Source organism: Erithacus rubecula (assembly GCF_903797595.1).
Source record: "Erithacus rubecula genome assembly, chromosome: 3".
In the NCBI taxonomy this organism is placed as follows: domain Eukaryota; kingdom Metazoa; phylum Chordata; class Aves; order Passeriformes; family Muscicapidae; genus Erithacus; species Erithacus rubecula.
Genome location: NC_136689.1, coordinates 54,953,192 through 54,976,740, shown reverse-complemented (window position 1 = coordinate 54,976,740; position 23,549 = coordinate 54,953,192). Strand labels below are relative to the sequence as shown.

Genomic DNA, 23,549 nt, shown 5'->3' with positions numbered 1-23,549 from the left:
TATTACTGTATTTAGCACAAGGCATGCCATCTTTGAACATAATCAAAGGAGGAAGAGAGCCATAATACAGTTTATTACACTACTCATATGGCTAGAGTTACAGTTACCCAAACATTTTAAATACTCCAGGAACTGTATCCTGTCATTAACTACAGAAGATCATCTTAAAATGCATGATCAAATCAGATTAAAAAATAAATAAAAATTAAAATTTCACTGTGGTATGTTTATTCAAGACAAGGCAAATGTTCCAGTCCTGCACCTCTAGAAGAACAGAGTAAGTTTTCCTTCTTAGGTGAGGAGAATTAAGAGAATTAAGAGAAACTGTTTTGCCATATACATGCATGAGATCTCTTGTCACATCTACCACAGCATATTTTTGTGCTAAAATGGTTTCATTGATATATTCACATAAATCAAGCGCTATTTTTGTACATTAACATATGGTCTGCAACAAAAGTTTAAAGGGTTCAAAAGTCACAAACCACAAGAACATTTAATATTTCAATAATGTGTCTGGGGTTAACTTCATGTGGGAGAATATCAGACAATTGAACTACTGGACAAGCTTAAGCATTTTGTTTTTGTCTTGGAGTGGTTTATGAAATCAGTATAAACAAAATTAGAACTGTAATCCCATGAAACCACATAGGCTTTTTGATAATTTACTTGAATATTTGAACCTGTGCAAGTTGCTGCATTCATCCTGCCAGTGTCACACTCAGGACACCATCCAGTCTTTATCTACTTGTCCTTCTGCTGCCCAGACCTGAATGAGTGGTTAAACCTAACCATACACTGGCATAATGTCATGTCTAAGAAGTACATTTGTCTTCCCACATGGTAAATTATGCATGGATTCCCATGATAAATGTGTTTATGACTAGAATATCACAGTATCAGTATGCTCCCAACCACACTTTAGATTAGAGTCATTATCAATACTGAAGACAACAACACAGCTTCCTCCTCGGTGCATTTTTGCTTAGATCTCAACTGGTGACACATTCACCTGCCTTCAGGCACTGACACTGAAGCAAAACTTGGCTGGGAATATCTCTTCTGTACTTCAACAAACATACCTCTGTCTGGGATGAGGAGCTTGCAGGGCAATGCCAGTGGAGTGATGGAATGCTGATACACTAGAGCTGTCAAACTCCCTGTGGTCACAAAAGTAACAAGACACACACAGTTAACTTCATAGACAACAAGAATGCATAAATTATGTTTGCTGTCAAGTATTTCATAGATTAAGGCCTCCCTCTGCTTCCCATTAAAAATCTCTTGGGACCTAAGCCAGGATCTTCTTGAACTCATTAACCACAATCATACTTCCTTTTCCCTCTTAAATACGCTGCTTAGATCCTAACCTAAATGTCTGTGCTTCAAAATGGAGAAACCAAAAAATGATAAAATCAGTAACATATAGAAGTCAGTAAATTCTTTTCAATGCTCTTAACTTCTGCTACATTAATTGTAGTAAATCCTTACAAAGGTGGTAAGAGCATGAGAGGTCACTCATGCTACATGATGAGGTAAAAAAAGAGCAAGTTCTACCTCTAAGCCACCTAGTCTTCATCATCTAGTGCTCTGTCTACACACACCTCTTTTTTGTACTTCTGAAAGTATAAAAGGTAGTCCAGGTAAAACCTCTTCCATTCAATGTAGCGGGAATGTATGTAGTATTCTCTATTAAATCATCCTTTTTTTCTATTCAAAGTCACTCTTGCAATTTAGTCTTGGCTTAACTGAAGTTATCTTTGACATTAGCAAAGAGACTATAAAGAGTGAGAGGAAGGCATAGTATTCATCCATCTGTTTGTACATAAAGCCATCCTTCAATCCCATTTGCTAACAAGCAGCAAACGTTACAACCATGTGCTGGAGAAAAACCCCACTTCAACCAAAACCAACCTCATCTTTACAGTCCATCAAAAATTTCTCTGAAATGGAAAGATGACCCAATTCTCCAAGGGTCTTACAGAAATTCAAAGACTGATTGATGCTATTAGTCCTTCACATCTTACATTATTACATGTGTAATAGTGCCTGTTCACCTACTCTGTGAAGCAGTTTTGAGGCTGTATCCTGAGCTACAATGTGGGGTGTAACCAAACTATGTACTTTACTCCCATCTACACAATTCTTGATGAAGTGTTAACTGTGGTTGATTTTCAACAGCTGCCCTGTGCGCACCCAACCCTTCAAGCTGCAAGCTGGGTGTTAGGTAAGGGAAAAGAGGCAAACCCTGCAAGGAAAAATTTCCTGGTCTTCACAATCAACTCAGCTGTGTTAACTACACCCATCCTGAGGGAGTCATCTCTGCTCAGGGGCCATCATGGACTCAGTGGCCCTAGCAAGAATGGACTGCAGTGACTCAAGAGTACAACATCATTCCATTGTGAAACTCCCCACCCTGATGGAGGCACCACCTGAACCTGACTGTATATTATCTGGGGTTTTGGGGACTTGGGGCACCACCACCACCACTGCACAACAGACCCAGAGGAGGATCAGACCTTTCACAGGACCACTGCTTTCAAGACTGCAATCATCACTGCAACTGGACTGCAATCACTGCTTAATCAGACTGAGGCCACCACCCCAACCAACAGAGTATGAGGTTGTACTCAGTGAGTTTAAGCTGGTTTTTCTGTATCACTGCATTTACTGTAATAGCTTTTATTAAATTGTAACTCTCAATGCTCTCAAGGTATTTGTGTAGGGTTCATCTCTTTCTATGGTTTATTTTCAAACCAGCACAGGCTGTACACATTGAAAGACTAGGAGTTTTCAAACTAAATGACTAGTAGGGTTACATAGATGCCTAAACATGTACTTCAAGACTGAGGTAGGAACAGACTAAAAATTCTCATTTAAGGTAAGTCTCATGCCAAATACTGATAAATTTCAATCCACCTTTATTTAAATATGACTTTAGTTTCACATCTGTTTATTTTATGGCAGATGACTCTTTCACAGGTGTATTTGGTGTATGTGACAAGGCCTGTAACAGGGGGTGGGAAGGCTGCAGGATGACCTCTGAGTAGACTTCAGGGGCTTTTCATGCCAAACACAGCCCATTCCAGCAGACCCACTGCAGGGCACCTATGGAAAAAAGGCTGGTTGAGAGGGAATGGCATAGATAGAGGAGGAAGATGAGACACTCTGGGTATCCATGTTGCCATCCCCCACCCTGTAGCCTCTGGAGGACCTCACACTGGAACATGGGGGACATGTTCCAGATGGGACATTTTCTGTGGCTGACAGAGAGCACATGCTGAAACAGATTTTTTTTTCCCCACAGGATGGCAGCCTACGGGGAAAGTCCCCATCCCAGGAAGGAAAAATTGTGAGAGGGATGAAGCAGAAGAGGAACTGTTTTGTAATGACCATATTGTAGTGAGTGTGCATAGTCTGGGAGGAAGCATTGAAATTGAGCTTGGAAAAGGGGAAGGAAAAGTGTTATTTACTACTTGTCTTTGTTTCTCATGTTAAGGAAACTTCCCTGTCTGATCATTCAGGAGCCACTCTGGCAGTCACTCTTGCACCATCTGAGTTGCCCCTTCACAGCTACACACCCCACACTTGCATCAATGTTTCCTCACACGTTCAACCCCAGATTTTCCTTAGCAGAGCTTCAGACTTCCAGATCCTTAAAACAATTTAATTTTGATGCTACAACTTAATAACAAAATAACAGTTCAAAGTGGGTGATTCCTAGGAAAGTCTGGGGGGCAGGAAAGTCTGGGGGTTACCTGCTGCTTTGTCTCTTGAGTGTTTTGTCACCTGGCTACACAGGTCTTTAGGTCCTTTGTTATGCAAAAGGTCATGGCCTGGTCATGGCCTCCTACCTGGGACACCCATACATAGATCAATCTGCAGTTTGCACTTTCAGCTTGCAAACCCAGCTAACATTCACTGAATGTATCCCTCAACATCTGACTACCTGAATATTTGTTTTAATTGGAAGAACATTAAAATTACTTTCCCCGAGTTTCTTTTGCCCTGTAACTGGTTAGCACAACCCTGTTTTCATCTCAACCCATAAGCTTTCTCATCCTATTTTCCCCTCCTACCATAAATGAGTGGAAAGCAAATGAGTTAACAGCCAGCTAGGTCTTTGGCAGTTTGCCATTACAGGTGTTGTACTTCCATCTATTACATTAGGTAGGCTAACACAGCATAATGTACTTTGTGAATATCTCCCTCTGGTATCATTTTTAGCCACCTTATATGCAGATAAATATAACACAGGACAAAAGGTCCTCAATCAATTAGGATGACTGGGGAGTGATTTAGCTCAGTGTTCTGCAGCAACACTGGTAGTGGTAGACAAGCTGGACTGTTTGAAGCTTGGTCATGTGCATCTGTACTACAGCACCCCGCACATCTGCTTATGGTAAATGTGTAAAAGGCTCCTGGGAATGGGTTCCTACAGAGGTCATCAGTACTCAAACAAAGCAGTCTCTCATTTGTATTCCATCCAAGTCAGCACTGGCAAATGCCAACTGTTTCCATTTTCTCTGTCCCCACGTTGCACACTACTTACCAAAATAAGGTTCATTTGGGCATCCTTTCAAGCGTACCCCCTTCTGAGTACATTCAATCAGAAAATGCCTTACAAGTTCATTTGACAAATCTCCAACTGCATTGAAAAAGAAAACTCATGAAAAGAAGCAATTAACAGACAAGCCTCACAAACTAGATCTTTATGAAGCAGTTTTTCCACATTACCACCAAATGTTTTATATACAAAATGCAAAGAATACAATTAGACCAACTCTGCAGGATACAAGATGTATTTAAAAGGCCATTTGCAAAAAACAAATAAGCAAACAGCTCACTTTAGACAGCCAGAGGAAATGGCTTTATATTCCAAAATTACTAACATCCAAGTATACACTGGTGTCCAAAAATGTCCAAATATGGTCCCAGCTACACACAGGAACAGAAATTTGGAAAATGAATGGTTAGAAATTTTGATGCACTTGCTCATTAAAAGAACTTGTATCCAAAGTAACAAGAAAGTAAAAGTATGAAAAAATATTCCAATTTCCAGTGAAATTTCTGTTCACATAAATTCTCCAGATTAACAGAAGAGTAGATTTAGCTACACAAAATTAATGATGGCAGTTCTCTCAGTGAATTTTTACATTTCCAAATGTCTCCAGTTTTATGCTAAGTCTCTGGTCCTAAAAACAAACATTTACATGAAGCACCAAGGTTTCACTAGATTTTAAGACAGTCTCAATCTCAGCAATCTAAGACAAGCCAAAATTGTAGAGTTGGACTGAAAGAGGAGATTCAAAGTCCAAGGGACACGTAAAAATTACATCAAGATTTAGCATTCTTTTAAACGTACACATATATATGCAGACGTATCATTAAGACAAGTATTTCTTGAAAGATGGATTCACAGTATTTCATACCTGACTACAAAATTAATCCTTCTCCAAATAATTAAAAGGTTATTTCATACCAACAGGACAAAGCTATCAAACCATTCAAACCTTAACAAAAGAGCTACAAACACATGTCCTCCCTTTGATCTATCAGGAAACACCTCAAGGGTTGACTTTCAGGCCAATACAGATGAATACATTAATATGGACAGCAGAAACTTCTACACAAGCAAATAATTGCATTCATCACTTGTTAAAACAGCTTACTGTTTGCTGTTGTGCTCTCATCAAATTAAAAATAAATGACTACAAGGTACGTGGGAAATGGGAGCCTGAAAGAAGAAACACTACAGGAAACTAAACCAATCTCTGTCTTCTGGGATTAAACAGTGGAAACTCAAAAAGCGAAGTATCATGAAATGAAAAGTGAAGAATGCTACAGTCTTACTACCATTAACAAACTGTCTCTTAAAGGCTGGCAGAGTTCATGCTTTCATGTCTACCTGGACTTCACCAACGATAAGAAAAGACTACTAAAAACACCTACAAGCCACTATCACCACCACAGTACACCTACGTTGAGTTCATTACATAAGTTATTGCAGTGGTTTTGCTGATGTTTTCATTGGCAACAAAAAGGATAACATGGCAAGTTGTTATTAAAAATTGTTTCAAAATACCAGATTAAAACAGATTCAAAGTGTTACTGTAATTGAGGTGAACTGCTAATCTTGCCCCAGAGTAAGCAAATCCAAACCAACAGCCAAACAAAAAAACAAAACAGTCAAAACCATACTTCCATAAAAACAGCACTAAGAATAAAAATGCTTTCCTGTAATCTTACTTTCTTACCTCACCAGTCATTATGTATTAAAAAAAAAAAAAAACAGCTTTGTAAAAGAAAAACAATAGCAATAAAAACCATTCCACCAACTGTGCAGTAGTACAAATGGAACCAAGAACACTACAGATATTGGCTGTTGAGTTTCCATATACCAATTAATGATTTCTGCATGTTCTTCTAATTTTATGTTTCACAACCATCAGGCACAAGTTATATATGGAGGCACTGGAGCTGACAGAGTACATATATTAATCACCACTTCTTTTAAACAATTATCCTTAGGAATCTCTTCAGATTCATATCTGAAATAGACCTGTCTCAAAACAAAACTTTGGGATCAAAAACATTTAGCTGAGTGAAAACTTTGCATTGTAGCCTCTGAATCAAATACAGACTTCTGCTTGCTAGGGAAGACCTTGCTGAGAGGACACTGATTTTTTTATTAGATTGATGAGGTACAACACAAGGCATGATGAAATCATATAGTACAACAGGAAATCGTATCCAGTCTCATTTAATAACACATCAAATGTAGCTGCACTTATCAGAAGAAGGGAAGATTCCAACAGATTGCTATGCACCAATAAGGACTACCTACTATGTAGAGCTTGTTTAATAACATATAGAAGTACCTTTCTTTAACTGTAGCACAGAAGGAGGTGGTGTGGCAACTTTCATTGCCAGCCCATAGGCTCCCCGGAATGAATGACTGTCTCGAACAATGAAAGACCCAGGTTCCTTTTCCTTGAGAACAGCAATGGCTGCAAAGGATTCCAGAAAAGAGAGAAAAAGGGAGTTTAAGAACAATGCATACACTCTAAAAGTACATAAGTGGAAACATAAAAAGAATAGGATACCAGAGGAAGTACCATCTTTTTCTCGATCCTCATTGCTGTACAACAAAATACAATCAAGCATATTTGGAGGATCTGAGTGGAAACACCTTGTCCAAATCTCACAGATACTTATTTGAGAAGAAGCCTGAAGAACAGAACCCTGATTTTTACTAATTTTGAAACTGAGAAGACTGCTCAGGTCCCACCAGAATTCCTACAACCAGTGTAAGAGCAAGTGTACTTCTGCTTAGGTTTTGTCAATTTGTTAAAAGACTGCATAGCTCTCTGTAATTCCCACGCTGACGAGACAGCACTGTTTTTCACTTCCTATTCAGCCTCAACAGGCAGAACAGATTCATTTTCATCCACCATCAAGTTTTTGTCCCTGCAAAGCCACCTTACTGCCTTAGGAGTTTTAAAGCAAAGGAAGGAATTTAAGTGTACATTTTGCTCTTTGACTTTGAAATATTTTTCATGTGCATTTTGGGATCTCTTCTGAAAGTGCAGTATGAAGTCCTCTCCAAGAGGAAACACTTGCAGGGAAATTGCAGCTGCTTTGCACAAGTCATCTAGTAGAAATCTAGTAGACCAAAATTATAAAAGTACTTTAAAAACAGACAAAAAGTTAATCTAATGATTGATCTTAATAAAATCTTTGTGCATTGCTTTTTTTTTCTTCCCCATAAACTATTTAGAAATATTTGTGTATATCAGTATATTTTTTTCCTAGCATTTCCAACCAACACCACACCTTCAGAAAAACCCTAGAAAAAGCCCAGATTTGATGCTGGACTCCTTAATTGACTGTTCACACAAAACATGGATATTATGCATATGGAGCACAACTGCATGTTTTGCAAGGCCTGAGTGATGTTTACAAAGCAAAGGTTCTTTTCAGGAAAAAAAGGGGAAGTTAAAAAAAAAATCAGGAAAATGTAGACATTATTTTCTGTCAAAGTGAACAAAGCAAATGTGTATGCATTCTATTATCTGTCAGATTGCAAAGAACCTTTTTTCACAACAATATGTCTTGTCTTGAGAGAATAAGGATGAATATGCAAACCCCTGCAATTAAGCAGTACGTAACACTTCTAAATGCAAGGGATACAGTAATAATTTGTCAGAGGAGCATTCTACTAAACACAAGGAAAAAGGAATAAACTCTCCCCTTCTCAGCAACAGTACCTTAAAACATTTTTGAAAGAAATTTTGCTTCAAGGATAAAACCAGGCATATTAAAAGGTTAGGAAGACTATTGTTTCATTTGTTCAAGCAGTTAGGTTTTAAATTGCTTTATATCTACTTCCTTCTCTGGACACACATCACGTCAGGTACTTTTCTGCACATTTTCTGCACAGTTCTCCTTATGGGTGGTGAGTAGATAAGGCAAAGGGGACTGGAGTGAAAGGACCAGCAAGGGATCATCCAAAACTGAATTAATGTTCTGTTTTCTATGATCTTTACTCCCCTGGCATCATATTTACCACTACACAAGAATATCCTCACCATCTGAGAACCTAATAATGAGACAGACAGCAATAGCTGAAGTTCACACCATTTCAATTCAGTATGAACATCCTTCTCAATGCAGAATTGGTTAGTAATTTTTCCTTTTTGACAACCACATTTTAAAAAACCTGCCTTATCTTATTAATCACAATTCATTACAGCTGACTATTGCTGCATAAACATAAGCACAGTCAGACCAACTGCATTTGGAAAGCACTGTCAGAGACAGAAATGTTACAGTTTCATGACTGAAACACTGCTGTAAAGGACTTTTGCCCATCGTGGCAGAAGTGTGTAAGGAAGCCTCAGCAGCAAAGCCCACCCCATCCTGAATGGGCCTCCAGAAGGAAAACCAGAACTGTGAGTTAAGCCACCTGAAAGTACTTGAGATAAGATAGAAGTGACACTGTTTTCCAAACATCTCCGATTTGAGAAGAAATGGATAAGGCTGGGGGAGAAGGATGCATTCATAGGAGGGCCAAGCTCAGCAGGTGTCCTGAAAATCAACCCCAGCAGGCTTTGGGATGGAGGCCTGTCTTACCTGCAGCCAGGATGCACAGATTCCCCTCCAACTAAGGGGGGAGGTGGAGAGTTTTGGGTATATGACATGACCTCTGGTCAGAGGCAGTGAATAACTCACCCTCCATTACACAAACTGGCTCAGCTGTAAAATCCCTATCCTGGGAAAACCATATCCACAGGACACTCACATGAGGGGCAGCTGAGCAAGTGTCATAATCCACGAAGAACCCCAAATCAGTCTCCAGGCTCATTCCTGACACCTTGCACCACAGACAGCAGTACACAGGATGCAAAGTGACACAACTGATCCACAGTCTTGCAACAGACAGTATCAAACTTGTCCCACTTCAGGGGAGGTACCTGGGCATTCCCACCTGGCCCAATTTGTATTAATCTTGGGACCCACAGAGGGGTGATGTATTTCTACATAATCTGTTCTGTCACTCTTCCTGTCCCCCGACAACCTCTTTTTCTTTTTCTTTCTTTGTCTTTCTGTCTTATTTACTGTTAAATAAAATACATCAATTTTCTGGTACCAATATTTACTCTTGCTTGGTCTTAGTCTCATTTCACAGACTGTTCAAACCCAAAGTTTCTATCCACAATCCACAGAGAGCTCTTTGCTGCTCTATGATTAGTGGATTGAAACAAGCACCCAGCACGCTTATATACATCCTGTTGCAGGGACAGTGTTTAAGTTCACAGAATCATGGAAGAATGGCCTGGATTGGAATGGACCTTTAAGATCACCTACTTTCAATACTCCTGCCATGAACAGACAGCTTTCATTAGGTGTCAGAGCTTCACCCAAACTGATCTTAAACATTTCCATGGTTGGAAGGCATCTTTAGCTTCTCTGGGCAGTCTGTTCCAGTGACTCAATATCTTAACAGTAAAGAACTTTTTCTAATATTTAATCTAAACCGACTTTCAGTTTGAAACCATTTCACCTTGTCCTGTCAATATATGTTCTTCTAAAAAGCCCCTCTCCCATCTTTCTTGTAGGCACCCCTCAGGTACTGAAAGGCTGTAATTAGGTTACTCCAAAGCGTTCCCTTCTCCAAACTGAACAGTCTCAATTCTTTCAGCCTTTCCTCGTAGGAAAGGTGCTCCATCCCTCTGATCCACTTGGTGGCCCTTCTCTGTACTCACTCCAACAGATCTGTCTATGTCTTCCCTGTATGCCAGATGAAGTATTCCAGGTGCTCAGAAGTATCAATTTTCACATAGGTAACAAAAGCTTTCTTCAGTTCACTGAATAATATATCTACATATAAAAGTATCTGTATCATACATCATAAAGATGTTGTTCCATGGTAGTGACCTTTAAGAAAAAATGTATGCCACTTGACACTGAAATTCAGGCTACAAAACAACTGGGAGGTGAGGATGCATTTGTGGTGACCTAGGTAATAAATTACTCTGAGACCATGTCAGAACAGCACACTTATACTCACAAGGTTTCAGAGAGCAGATAGCCATTTGGTATTGTTTCATGCATATCTGCCATTTGAAAACCTGAAGCTTCACAACAAATAGCATTTGCAGCAGCTAGCACAAGGAGATCTATATTACTTCATAGTTATTTCAGTTAGGCTAATGATTTGTTTGATTAACTGTGTATTTTTCAAGAATATTTGACTGCCCTCCCCACGCAAATTCAGCCTTTCAACAAAAGAAACTAAGAGGGGTTGTCTGTGGCCCTTCTACATTTTGTATTTCTTTTAGGCACTTTTAGAGGTCAGGTATGAATATAAAATCAAGACTTCACCAGCTAGTTTTTCTATGAACGGATAATCAGAATATGGATCAACTGATATACCTTGTTCTCTTGAAATATCTGGTTTATACCAGAACTTGGATGTGTCCTGAACAAATTTTACGGTCACATGTTTATCAGCTGTGTTTTCTGTAAAATAAAATGGAAAAAAGTCAAGAATTTTTTTAAATACAAAAGTGTTTTTACTTTTCTTTACAACTTTCAATCACCACAATTACTCAAAAAACTCATCATTAGGACAGTTTATAGAAACTGAGCTGGTTTAGAACCAGCAAATATAATAACATACACTAAGATTCTGAAAGCATGTTCAAAGTTGCATTTTGCAAAATCTATAAAATATTAAAAACTTTCAGTTATAAAGCTGAATTAAATACAAACTTCTCAACAGGGTCCAGCAAACGCACATGAACATTTTTAACTCTTCTTGGCACACTCAAAAAGGTGCAGAGAGAAGCCAGCCCTTTTTAAAAGAAATTGGACTCAACACTAATCCATTGTAGTCTGACAGCTGAAAAGGTAGGCTGTCCAATGGCTGACTTCTAGGAAGCACAGGAAGAAATTTGAAGCCTTGTTTTCTGAATAATGCAATGTTTTCTGAATAATGAACAATAAATGGTGAACTGGCATCATTTAGTGCAAACAATCAAGTCCTCTGTGCCATTTTCATTCCACTACTTTTTTTTTCCCCTCTCCAGTTTTAAAAACCCCAAAATTCTTTTTATGAACTCATATAAAATCTAATGTATTTTGCATTTCTCTGATACAGAACCTACCTGGCACTGGGGAAGGGCTTAACATTTTTGAGAAATCTGGGAGGACATTTGGGAAGGGAATGCTGATTGTGCTTCCACTGTGAGGGCTAGAGAAGCCACTTGAAGAAGGTGACACAGAGGCAAAGGAACGTTCTCCTTCAGAGGATCTCTTCTTCTCTGGAAGAGGCGGCTGAGCATGCAGGCTCCCTCCATGGTAATGTGGAACTGCACTGTTCTGGCTGTTGTGTCCAGAGGCCACTGTAAGAAAGTTTTGTGGCAAAAAGTCATTGTCACCAGCACTTGCCACTGATGAGCTCAGGGTTTTAGGTGTGCTAGCACTGGCTGTGCAAGTAGCTTGTGTCTCCTCTCGGGGGGAGCTACTGTCCCTGGTGCCCGTGCTGTAGCTCAGGTAGGCACGGCCACCGCTGCTGGTATCGTGTTCTTGGTGTGGCTCTGCTGGTGAACTCTCCAGCTTGCTCATGGTGACAACTTGCAGTCCTGGAGTTTGGAAATGAGACAGGAGAGAGACATCCTGCACAGGACTGGAAAATTCAGAAGGCACAAGGTAACCTCCCGGCTGCCTGGTGTTTCCCATTGAAAACTGGGTTGACAGGGAGGCTTTAGAGCTGCTTTCAAGCCAAGGACATTCTGCTGCAGAAGAGCTGCCAAAAAAGAAAGCCAAAAAATTGAACACAAAAATAAAACAACAGCCCAAACGTTCCCTTAAAATGCTACTGTACAACCCATACTTCAGTGATTATTGAAAGCAATGAAACATCACACCCAGGACAAAAATGTCAGGATGCTCTTTGTAAACATGCTGGACCAGGTAATACAGCTGGATCAAGGGATTCCAGCCTTACCCTGACCAGTAACTTCTTCAGTGTGGGTCATTGTGTTCTGCCTTATCTCCACCTAGCCACGTTGATAGGACAGTTTCTGAGTTTGCACTGCAAACCAGTCCATGAAATTACTGACAGCTAAAAATACTTCTCCCTGTTTGAGTGGGTTAGTTTTAATATGAATCAGTTTAGTGAGGCTGTTTGCAGCATTGCTTCACAGAGTGCTCCTGATGAGCTGAAGTGATACCTGAAAAACAGCAGTAGGAGGCAACAATTTCTTATGCCAAAGCTGCATACAGGTAGAGGTTTATGGAATAAACCTCACATGGCCCTACCAATTCTTACACGCAGAATGTCTTATGCTCACCAGAATAAAAATGAAAATAGATGGGCTGAGAAGGTGGTTATGCACTACCATACAATAAATCAGTATTGATATGATAATGGCAAGAACACAGTTCATAAGGAATAACTTGCAGACCAAGTCTATTTTAATACAATTTATATTACTAAAAAAAGAAAGGAGGTAGGTCCAGTGGTTAATTTATTTGACAGCAGAAAAATTCTGATTTACAGAATTAAATATTTCAACCTTCTATTTTTCTACTGGATAGCAATTCTACCTGTTCAAGTAAAAAATAAAAAAATGTCCTTCCAAACAAGAGAAACTAAGCTTCTGATGAAAACATGTGATAAAAGTTTAAGTTGTCTCCTTGCTTCCAAAAATGAAATGCCTTTAGGCTGTAGCTGGAAAATATTACTAATATTACCAAATCCAGAGAGAACAAACTCATTGGGAAATGCAAAGGGAAAAAGCTGACAAAAGATATATATCAAAAAAGAAAGGATTTTTAATTAAAAGGGAGCTGTGGAAATGAATGCTTGGTAGATTTAAACAGCTTAAATTAGAAAGGCCATTAAAGAAGTGGAAGGTAAGAAAATGGCTGCAAGAAAAAAAACCTCTAGAGCTGTAGCTATCTTCTAGGTGAAATAAAAAAATTAAGGAAAAAATATTTAGAAAGAAGGGAACATTTTCTAGATAAAGTCTGAAGTAGGAATGTAAACTTGATAATGACTGAATTGTCTGATAAGCTTTAATACATATTCACTTGTAATTGTTACACTGCCTCCTCTGCAGCAAATACCAACATATTTTACTCCATCTTATGGTTCACATTCATAATCACAAAACCAAAACATTCTTTCACAGACTCAGTACTGACTTAAAATGAAATCAATTGGAAGATAAATAGGTAACAACATATTTGAAGTACATTCTGACACTTTAACCAGAAGTATTCCCAAATACTTACTGTGAAAAAGGAGTCAAATAGCCAAAAATGAGAATAGGATAATTAGCCAGAAAGGAATGTTTTTGCAGAGTGATAGAAAAGGTAACAACTTCTGGTGTAATGTACTATCTTGTCTATTGAGTAAATATAGCACACAGCTAATGACTGATCATGCATTCTTATGGTCTTCTGAACATTCTAACAGTAATTAGGGACTCCTTGCTAGTTTGCTGTTTCTTGCCATTTCTTAGCTTATGCTGTTAGCTCCTTATGCTGTTAGCTCCTGTTAGTTAGAACTACTTTATACCTTTATACTATTCACGCTATTATATAAATCAGCCTTAATTTATAAATTAATAAAATTTCTAAGCCTGCTGAGCAGTTGAAAGGGAATCAGCTATACACTACCAAAGTAAATCTACTGACATTTTACTGACTAAAAACAAGCCTGCAGTGAGAACAGTGCTCCCTTTCTCTCATATACAGCTTATTCCAATGCGAAATTTCATGACACAGCTTTAAGTAAAACATCAGAGAAGCCAGTTAAGCACACAGAAAAACACTTATGAGCTTGTGTTAGCACAAATAACATAACTAAGCTATAAAATTCTACTTATTTTTTCTTCCCATTTATCTTCAATGTCAATTCTGTCCCTCACATAACAGTAACACCCGTGTGTATACGTTAAAATCCAGCTGATGGATAACATCAAAATTAAATGTCACAGCCCACCTCAAAGTTCCTGGAAAATCATCTGCAATGAAGATGCAAGCATAACATTGGCTGGGAACTTCTTTTATGAGAACTAAACAAAATAGTGCAGGAGAATCTTTTCCTACCTTTCTGCCCCTGGGATAGGACTGCTACTTGCAACAGTACATGAAGATGCAAAACAGCGCTGAAAGGAGGGATCAGTCTGCATGTTGGTCCTCAGCAGAGGAGAGTTAGTGCCCACGGTGCTGTCAGACATCACCATAGAGAGGTTAATGGCTTCCGTGTAACTTTGAGATTCTGCAGCAGAGAAAACAAAGTATATGCAAATTTAAAAACAACATGCACTTTTTATCAACCGTATACTGAAAAAAGGTGTTCTGTTTTTCTCTTAATAAGATTATAAGGAAGAGTTATGTTTGAGCAGTAGATATTATTTCACAAAATTATGTTGATTGCTGAAAACATCCAGCAGGTCAAATAGCAGAGGGAATAGAGATTACAGAATTGCTACACTCAAACTGTTTGATCAGTTCTCCAGAACATATTCTCTAGCCCTAAAGATGAGAATAGACCATTTGTTCCAAGATGTTTTGCATTTCACAGTCCACAGTGTTAATTAGGTACATCTAGTCAAGTGCACCATTTACACTTAAAGTGTCCTGGTCCCAGCCACACCAGAATCAATTTTTGCAGTATGCAGTAGGGGGCATAGACCTGGAGTTATTGCCCCCTCATGACACTGCTTGGGGTGGGGGAAGGAGGTCTCTTCCAGTGAGAAAGGGTTCCTTCTGGTTCAGAAAGCACAGCAGAAGGAACAGTGAGGTGGTGATGGTAGCAAGCTGGAGGGTCTCAGGGTGGGGTCCACTTGCTGAACGGGGCAGGGGACCTGGTGGATAAGGACACAGATGACATAGAGCTACTCACAACCTTCTTCATATCAGTCTTTATCAGTAAGACAGACCATTGGGAACCTCAAGCCCCTGAGACCACAGGAAAAATCTGGATCAAAACACACCCCCAGTGGAGGAGGACTAAGCAAAGGAGAATTAAAACAAACTAGACATATTTGAGTCCATTGGGGACTGAATATCCAAGAGGTTGAATATCCAAGAGCTCAGGGAGCTGGTTGGTATCCTACAATACCACTCTAAATAATCTTTAAAAGGTTTCAATGACCGGGAGAGATGCTTAAGAACAAAAAGGGAGCAAATATCACTCATTCCTCCAAGAAAGGTATGAAGGATGATCCAGGGAATTGCAGGCTTGGTTAACCTAATCTCAGTCTTTGGAAAGGTGATGGAACAACTAACCCTGGAAACCACTTCCAAACACATGGCAAAAAAAGGATTGAGAGTTGTCAGCCTGAATTTACTGGGGAATCCTGGGGGCAATATCATGAATAAAGGGGGAATCATGCCTATTCAACTGTGATAACTTTCTTTAGTAAACCAGCTAGCTTAGTGGCTACAGGAAGAGCAGTGGATGGTCCTTATTTTGACTTTTGTAAGGCTTTTATAGTGATCTTCTGTAATACCCTCATAAACACACTGACAAAACAAGGATTAGATAAGTGGAAGTGAAATCTAATAAAAACTGGCTGAGTGTCTGGGGCCAGAGGTGATCAGGTGCAGCAAGCCCACCAGAAGGTAAGTCATAGCATTATACCCCAGGGCTGACACTAGGACCAATAGCCTTCAACATCCTTCATTAACAATGATGATAATAGGATAAAGTTTCATCAGCAAGTTTTGCAGACAACAGAAAACTGAGGAGTCATTGACAAATCAGATGGTTGTGCTGCTATTTTGAAGTGGGACAAATGGGACAAAAAGAAACTCTTACAACTGAGAATTAATAATCTGTGGCACCAGCACATGTTGGGGGGGGTGATTAGCTGGAGATCATCCTGTGGAGAAGGACTTGGTGGTTCTCATGGAGAATGAGCTGATGATGAGCCAGCAATATAATTCCATGCCAAAGGTGGGCAATAGTACACTAGCCTGCATCACAAAGTGCTGCCAGCAGGCCAAGGAAGGTCACTGGAGATCCTTCCTCCCTGCTTAGCAATAGAGGCCACATATGAAGCTCTGTGCCTACTTATGGGCTCCTCAGTACAGGAGAGACAGGGATTTGCTTGAACAAGTCCAGCACAAGGTCACAAAGACACCATCACTGAAACTGAAGCATCTTTTACAGGAGCAGAGACTGAGTCCCAGACAGCTGGAGACTGTACAGCCTGGAGAAAAGAAAGCTCAGGGTTATATTATCACTGTGTACATAAACCTGATGGGAAGGCATGAAGGTCCCTTCTGCTCACAGGACAAGAAAAGGACACAGTTAGGGTTGAAAGTTTAGCAGCACGGAGCATCACATGGCTTACCTGTTGTGCTGGTTTTTGCCAGAGTAGAGTTAACTTTTTCACAGTGGCTGGTATGTGGCTGTTTTGGATTTGTGCTTAACACAGTAATGATAATGCAGAGATATTTTTGTTATTGCTGTGCAGGGCTTACACAGAGCCAAAGCCTTTTCTGCTGCTCTTACTGCCACACTGGCAAGGTAGTTGGAGGTGTATAGGAGGTTGGGAAGAGACACAGCCAGGACAGGTGACTCCCAACTGACAAGAGAGATATTCCAGACCACATGACATCATGGTCAGTATACAAAATGGAGGGAGGAAGGAGGAAGGAGAGGACATCTGGAGTCATGGTGCTTGTCTTCCTGGGGATGGCTGAACATCTGGCTGCCCATGTGAAGAAGTAAATTAATTCCTTGTTTTGTGTCACTTTTGTGGATAGGGCTCTTGCTTTCTCTTAAGCTGTCTTCATCTCAACCCATGAGTTTTCTATCTTTTACCCTTTCAATTCTCTCCTCAATCCTAGAAATAGGAGAGTGAGTGAGCAACTGCATTGTGTTTGGCTGCTGGCTGGGCCTAAACCATAAAACCAGTGCAGCTACACCTTTCAGGTGTGACTTTGTCCCCACCACAGAGACAAAGAAGCAAAACATCTGTAACCTTTGCATTGAGATGAGGAATAACGTGGATGCTATTACTGCAGATCTTTATACAGACCAAGATTCACCCTCGTTTTTTTAGAGGTACACGTAAATAACCAGTTAAGCTGGTTATGTGGACTACATTTAATTATTCTGTACTATTATTAAAAAGTCAACACCTATTCACATAGGTCCAGCCTCAACCACACTGTTTTCCATGACAGAAGACTATAATACTACAAATGCCCATGCACTTGAATAGCTTCATTCACCTGAACAGTCCTACTGACCTCAACACCAGTAGGACTGAAACCAAATAAGATAATCACAGATGAAACAATCTCTAATTACTGTCTCTTGAGCTGATACACTTCCAAAGAATAAGGTTGGGAAAAAAAAGAACACAAATCCAAGGAAGTCAGGGAACAATTGCATTCCTACAAAAAGTTAAGATCACACTAATGCATCTTTTCCATAAAGAAATCTTCCTAATGTAACAATTCACTGAAAACAAGTCAATATTGTTTTCCCTTCAATTTATGGCAGAACTTGGTTCTGCTATTACTTGAATGAGAAGCATGCAAGGTACTTAAAAGATATGTCAGAGACAAGAAAATCTGTAAGTTAGTGCCCTTATTATAAACCATCTGAACTCATCACTTAGCACACACTGCACAGAGCAAACATTTCATTATATAAGGGAAATGGAAAACTGCCTTTTAAGAGAAACTCTCTTTTAACTATAATATTACTTTATTCATAACAGCCACACAAGTGAAGTTTAAGAAAATACTGCAGAAATGTTTAGTGCTGGAAGTGCTGGAAGAGCTACAGAAATCTGAATCTGTATGTATCTACCAGATCAGCTACATTACAGTCATTCCCATACTGGTGCAAACAGAGTCGGAAAAGCTGGCTGCACAAACCCTTGTTGGTCAAATCTATGTATGTATGAGAACAACTAGAGCCTCCCCAGAAACACAACTCTGACAAATCTCCAGAGATCAGCATTTGATGAAGTATCTCAAGTGCAACAGGCATCTCGTGTCTGCACATGAACTTGCCCAGATACTTCCCAATTACACTGCAGGCTGAGATGATTCTGCTTCTGAATATGAGAGGTTAATGCATTCCCCATAGGAAAAGGAATTACAACCCCAAGCTTATCTCCATATGCTTGTTGTTTTCATGCCTCTGTGTCTGGTCTCTTGACACCAGACAGGGGAGTTACTGGAATTCAGATACCAAGAATCTGGGGGCAAGGAGGGGAGTGGCACTCCTTCTGATATAGCTTAAAATCTCCCACTCTAGTATGATCTGAACTACCTGCAGAAGAGTTAATCTAATGGATTTACACAGCAAATTCCACTCCTTCTTCCACAGCACTTGCTTTAATAAAGGGACCAAGGCTTGATTCTTCCCTTTTTCAGGCCGTGGATTGTAGCTATTACTTTTAGAGCTGCATACAGAGTAGGGAAGGACCATTTTCATGCTCACAGATGCATTTCACACCCCATTTTCACAGGTGTAAAATTCTAAACATAGAGTGAAAAGCCACTGGCAGCCAGGTATGCAAACTGCAGAAACACAAACTCTGTACAACTCTTCTCAGGCTAGAAACAAGTATATCTTAATGGAACTTCCCATGAAAGCAGCCTTGTTTTTACTTCAATTAAAAACAAACCTGCTGGATATTTCAGCTATGTCCTCTCATTGTCTAATGCAAAGCTCACTAGTCAGCTGTTAACCCTTTATCTCACTGAAACAATAACTCTGCAATTTCACTGTTTCTACAGAATTAACTAGCCTGGAATATTTGACAGAAAGCAAAGCATCAGTGCTTCTTGGTTCAGGCCCCTGCCATGCCATTTACAGCTGTGGAAACATTGACAATGTAGAAGTGCACCTTCCTACTTCCAGAAGCAACACGACAAAGCCATGATCATTCACGTTTGTGTTTCTTCATGCACCCAGGTCAGACCTACATTTACTATCACTGATCATTGACTTTAAAGGCAGGACCTTAGCCAGGAGTTGGACTCTTTGTACCACACTGAGAAATCACATTAAGAAATAAAATGAATACTCATTGTGGCAACATGGAAGGCAGAAAAATACCCAGCTCACTCTTCTATGTGGCAGAAACTGGTAAAGTTGCAGGCTTTTTTCAGCTGCAAGCAGAAACTGCTCAGTGTGCCAACAAGACAGCCATATGAAGTAAGATCTTACAGATTAACCCATATTTTAATCCACTAAAACTGTTGAAACAAAGAAGAAAAAGGAACCCATCCCCTACTCAAAAAAACCTCAAACCCATCACAAAAAGCAAAACAAAACTCCAAAACAAACCTACCGAAAAAGAAAAAATGAAGAGTAGCTTAACCCACACCATGGTCCAGATAAAAGACAGGTAACAACATTCCTTTTCTTTTCTTTTCTTGGAGCAGCTGAAGCGCAAAATCACCTCAGGCCTTTAGAGACAATCATCCAAAAATAGCAGGGAAGTAAAAGCAGTCATTTCACTACTATACCTTGTAATTTAGTAGGTTCTCATACATTTCAAACTTTGTAGTCCTTTTCAAGAGAAGGTGAGAGTTCATGTGGATCACATCAGCTTGAAAACTCAAGTGAACATCCTCAGTTACATCTTTTGGGGAAAGGGAGCTTTAAGTCAGTGTTCTTCTTTCAAAACACTGAGCTCACCACCTCACAACTACCTGAGGCTCGCATAAAAGCAATTGAGTGGACAGAGAAAATCATACTGCTCTGAAGTAAGTCAAAGTAATGGCCCACTTGAGCTAGCTAACAAAGTAACACTTTTCCAAGTTTATTTGCACTGTAAGATTCTTATGAGTTATCTACCTTCCCTTTCACTCCCTTGCTTTTCCAAATACAATGGTGACAAAAACAGTAAAGAGACCAAAAGCCTCTCTTCTTTCAGTCAAAGTATCAACTTTACTGAAATTCTGACCTTTTAAACTTGTTACTATCTGCTTTCAATTTCACAAAACAAGGTGAACCAAATTATTCTCTTATATGAAACCCATCAACTTTGGTCACACTTCTTTTTCACAGGGAGAATTTTCACATGGCTATTCCATGCCAGGGAATGGAATAACTTTCTGTCTTTTGCACAGTACATGCTTTCCTATTCAACATAAGTAGCTCCACATCCCATTTAGAAGTACATGTCATGTATCAACATGGGAACACCCGTGGTTCCCACACACCCTGAAAACCCATCAATAGCAAGCAGAGAAAATATGACAGGATTTTTCATGTCTGTGAAGGAAAAGACAAAATTACTGTTGCTTGGAGATTCTGCTAATGCCTGTTTTGAGTGGACCAACTCTCTTTTCAAGTAATCAGTCAGGCTGAACCTGAGGCAAGTCTTTTAAGACGGTGGCTCTAGCATCCAGGTATTTATCTCTCTCTGCACAAAACAGGTAAGCTTCAGTTGCTCCATCTGAGAAGAATCTCAGTGGAATATGTATTACACGGTTGAATATTAGAGAAAATACAACAGTGGACTGGCTGACAACCTCGGAAATAAAACAGCACATCTGTAGATGCAGTAAAGTATTTCTCAGAGACATTTATTTGGTGGAAGAAAAAACACGTTCAACAGTTAGAATCCAAACTGCTAGTAATTAAATGTAATGTACACTACAGTACTGAAGATTTTTAACTTCATGCAATTATTTATTGTGTGCATTTATAAAGCATTCACTGTGTTTTGGGAGCCTTTCAAACATATTTAGAATTTTTTAAAAAGTCATTCTTGTCTTATGCCCTAAAGAGAGCTGTAAATCATCCATGTGGCCCCTTGAGGAAGCACCCTTGGCACAGCAGTTCTCTTCAGCAAGCACTGGGTGAGGAAGGCTGGCACTACACCACCGTCAGGGGAGACTCTGGCCTGCCAGCAAGATGCATGACAGAAGTGGGAGTGTATTGGTACATTCCTGTGTTCTGCAGCTTGTAGCTCCCCGTAACAGCCTGCCAGTAACAGCCAAATGCAGCCTCTGAAGCTATGCCAGGTGTCAGCTTATCTCCAGGCAACCACAGGCTGACACAATTAACTGCACTTACCCTCTGCCCCCTCTTCACATCGGTCAGAAACAAAAGGATGATTTATCAGACCAGCTTTACCCCACCCTAAAGCTTGTACGATGTGGCTTCTTTTCTGAGAAAATAGCTAGACTGTTTTACAGGTAACTTGGTATCATACGTTCATTCAAGTACCAAAATACAAATAACTCCTATTTGCTGAGCAGCATTAACAATACAACATCTTCAAAGGAGTAAAATCCTTATCATGACTTTCTGAAGGGCTTTCATATACTAATTCATTTCATTTCATTCTCTCAAGTAGTTCCAGGGGGAAAAAAGAAACTTCCCCAAGGACTAAAGCAGTCAGTTGCACGTGACTTCTCATGTATTTTAAAAGATCTTGCAGATGCTGTGCTACTGACTTCAAGTAAGCTTTGCTATCTTAGGAATGCAAATCAGCTGCAGGGGCATGTCCTCAAGACTTCCGGATCACATGTATCATAAAATGTGACATTTATTAAAACACTCTTTAGGAGAGAATCACTATCAGTACATAATGCATAAACAAGAGAGCCTTTATTCTGTCTCTGTGTACAGCAAATCATGCAGTGGTGAAAAAAATCCAGTAAAACAATTAGAACACTATTATTATTATTATGTCCACACTAAGTTTACACAGCAAATGAGTAAAATGGCTTTAGAGATAGGCAATTCCATTCTTATCTTGGTTTATCTCATAATGGAATTTCAGACACTCAAATTGCTGAATACGACAATTTTCATCAAACTGTAACATTAAATTGCATATTTAAATAGTAATAAATAGTTTTAGTAATAACAGTAATTAAATAGCTTTAGAGAAGGAAAAAAAAGAACTTAGAAAACATTAAAACAGTACCTTCCAATGAACAGTAATACTTTTTTCAAGCAGAATGCACTGAAAGACAAAGCACCTTTCAAGCAAAGAGTAAAATATCAGCCTTGTGCTTTAAAGTTCATTATCCATTAAAACTGCTTGAAATGTTGGAGATGCAGGTCTAAGACATCTGTGCTGAACTGAAAAGTGCCACTCTGTCTACTGACAGATACATTGCAAAGCCAAAGGAAGAGGCAAGGGTGAAGGTAGAGGGGGCAAACTGAGTGAAAGAAGAAGAGACAAGAGCTTGGCCCTGACTTTCTGACACTTCTGAGAAGCAAGCACGAAGATTCAGTGACATTTTCTATTTTGTGTTATGACCCTATTCCTAAGGGGAAAGAGAGGGAAAGGAAAGTTTAAATACCCCTTTTCCTGTCTCAGTCCAGTTCCCTGGTGCCACAAGGAACTAAAGGGGTCCAAGTAACCAGCTTTTGATGTCTGAGGCACATTTGCCTCATAGAAGATACAGAAGCAATCAAACTGATGTTTTGACCTTCTGTAAAACTCTCACTTTGGGCCTGTTCTGCTGTGACAAAAATTCTGCCTAAATGTGACAATCTTCAACCTGTTCACTTTTCTAGTCACTTGCCTGCAACAAAACACTGAACCCAGCTAACTGCAGCCTGAATAACAAAAGTGAGGGCTGCCTTTTGATTTTCAAGCTGTATACTTAAACTATTTTATTTTAAAACCAGAAAAAAACCTGACTTTTCAAAGACTGCTTTTAATAACCTGGAATTAAAACTGGTAAAAACAAACTCAGTTCAGCTTATCTTCAGCATTGTTCAGTACCACAAAGCACACGACTGAGAAGTGAAGCTCTTGCATCTTTTTTCTTGGTTTGTCCCTCGAGAACTGTGATTCTGTAACTCTCCTTTTAGGGCTGCAGTCTTTACCCAAGCATATGCTGCTACTGCCTGAATAGAAAAATTGTTCACATTAAGGCAATAGGAACCAGGCTCTTTATTCTGGAGCATCCTGTACACTGTAGCATGTAATAGTTGGCTGCTGTAAGACTCTCTTAATGGAAAATACAGATCTGAAGTAAGAAAGTGAGAGTGTTTTTTACATGTATTACACAAATACACT

General features: G+C 39.5%; 1 protein-coding gene across 4 annotated transcripts in view; it reads right to left on the bottom strand.

The window, feature by feature from the left end:
• TNS3 (tensin 3) overlaps positions 1 to 23,549 on the bottom strand; it is a 210,003-nt gene that overhangs the window by 8,271 nt on the left and 178,183 nt on the right. For all 4 annotated transcript variants that reach the window (XM_079301977.1, XM_079301978.1, XM_079301979.1 and 1 more), the window contains 6 exons: positions 14,626 to 14,797; positions 11,673 to 12,313; positions 10,939 to 11,025; positions 6,882 to 7,010; positions 4,553 to 4,648; positions 1,083 to 1,160 (listed from right to left, as the gene is read on the bottom strand). In XM_079301977.1, the coding sequence (XP_079158103.1) occupies positions 1,083 to 1,160; positions 4,553 to 4,648; positions 6,882 to 7,010; positions 10,939 to 11,025; positions 11,673 to 12,313; positions 14,626 to 14,797 (1,203 nt within the window). The remainder of the gene's footprint in view (positions 1 to 1,082; positions 1,161 to 4,552; positions 4,649 to 6,881; positions 7,011 to 10,938; positions 11,026 to 11,672; positions 12,314 to 14,625; positions 14,798 to 23,549) is intronic.